The sequence below is a fragment of the Poecilia formosa genome, unplaced genomic scaffold (genome assembly GCF_000485575.1).
Source record: "Poecilia formosa unplaced genomic scaffold, Poecilia_formosa-5.1.2 Scaffold680, whole genome shotgun sequence".
NCBI classification, from domain to species: domain Eukaryota; kingdom Metazoa; phylum Chordata; class Actinopteri; order Cyprinodontiformes; family Poeciliidae; genus Poecilia; species Poecilia formosa.
The window spans coordinates 113,303-114,610 of NW_006800619.1; the positions used below are offsets into that span (position 1 = coordinate 113,303).

Genomic DNA, 1,308 nt, shown 5'->3' on the forward strand with positions numbered 1-1,308 from the left:
CAGATCAAACTTAGATTCTTCTGCTCATTAAGAAAAGATCCAGTGTATGTAGATGACTGGGGAGTGGAAGTGGTTGGTTCATTCATTGTAGACATGACTGGAGGCGGTAAAGTCAAACTGGAAATTGACTTTGGCTCCACAGAGATAACAGCTACAGGGACAAACCTGATTAGTGGGAAGAAACAAACGGTAAAAATTGACTTCATGACTACAGACATGGAATGTGTCATTGATGGTGATGATGAAGATGATGCCAGTGTTGGAACAGAGCAATCAGGTCCTTTAGAGGGCGCTGATTAAAACACGCTGAGCCATAATAGTTACCTTGATATTTTCTTTCTTCACACAGTCATTCAGTATGTGAATGACTTCAAGGCATGGTAGTGGGATTTGGGATTTGAAAGAACTGTTAAGAAGAAGTCACTGTGCACAGAAAGTGCAGATATTTACATTAAACATTGAAATCAGCTGCTCTCCCTACACTTTATTTTACCACACAGTGGCTAAACACTAAACAATCAAGATGAAATCTTGTAAAAAAAAAACAAAACTTTTTTGCACCAAAGCTTTGACACCACCCACATTTTTTTTCACATATAAATGTACACAACCTCGAATTGTAGTTTAGGTAATCAATGTATGAATGATGGAGATAAGTTGCTGCCGTTTCAAGAAACACTTCTTTCTTATCAAACCCTGCTCATGTTTTATTCATACCGTAATTTCTACCCCAAATTAGTAAAAGTTAGAGTATCTTGGGAATAGTATCGTTTTAATTTTTGTAGACCATGAAGGGTTTTCTAAACTGTATTGTTGCAATGGTGTAATTAATAAAATCATTTAAGCTAATAACTGAGGGCATATATAAAAATTAGCTTGTTCATACTTGTTTTAATTTTAGTGTTCACATCAATGCCATGTGGGAAAGCTTTGAAGTGAAATTAAATTTCAATAAAAAACAAATTGAATGCTTTTCTTCTGTCTGCCTTTTCTTGCTGAGTAACAGTTCTTTAAATGTTGATCTTTGTTATAGTATCAACATAAATTCAACAGTGGGGTGTACAATAGCCTGTAAAAAATAACTGTAATATTTGTTTTCCTCTCCTGGGGCTGCCACCTTATCGTGGTGGAGGGGTTTGAGTGTCCCAATGATCCTAGGAGCTATGCTGTCTGGGGCTTTATGCCCCTGGTAGGGTCACCCAAGGCAGACAGGTCCTAGGTGAGGAACCAGACAAAGCGCAGCCTGAAGACCCCCTATGATGAATATAAACTTTGGACTCTGTTTTCCCTCGCCCGGACGCGGGTCAC

General features: G+C 38.2%; 1 protein-coding gene across 1 annotated transcript in view; it reads left to right on the forward strand.

Moving 5' to 3' along the window:
- LOC103130824 (heat shock 70 kDa protein 12A-like) overlaps positions 1 to 300 on the forward strand; it is a 3,082-nt gene extending 2,782 nt beyond the window's left edge. Inside the window, exon 4 of the mRNA XM_016666203.1 lies at positions 4 to 300. Coding sequence (XP_016521689.1) covers positions 4 to 300 — 297 coding nt within the window. The remainder of the gene's footprint in view (positions 1 to 3) is intronic.
- Positions 301 to 1,308: the final 1,008 nt, after the last annotated feature.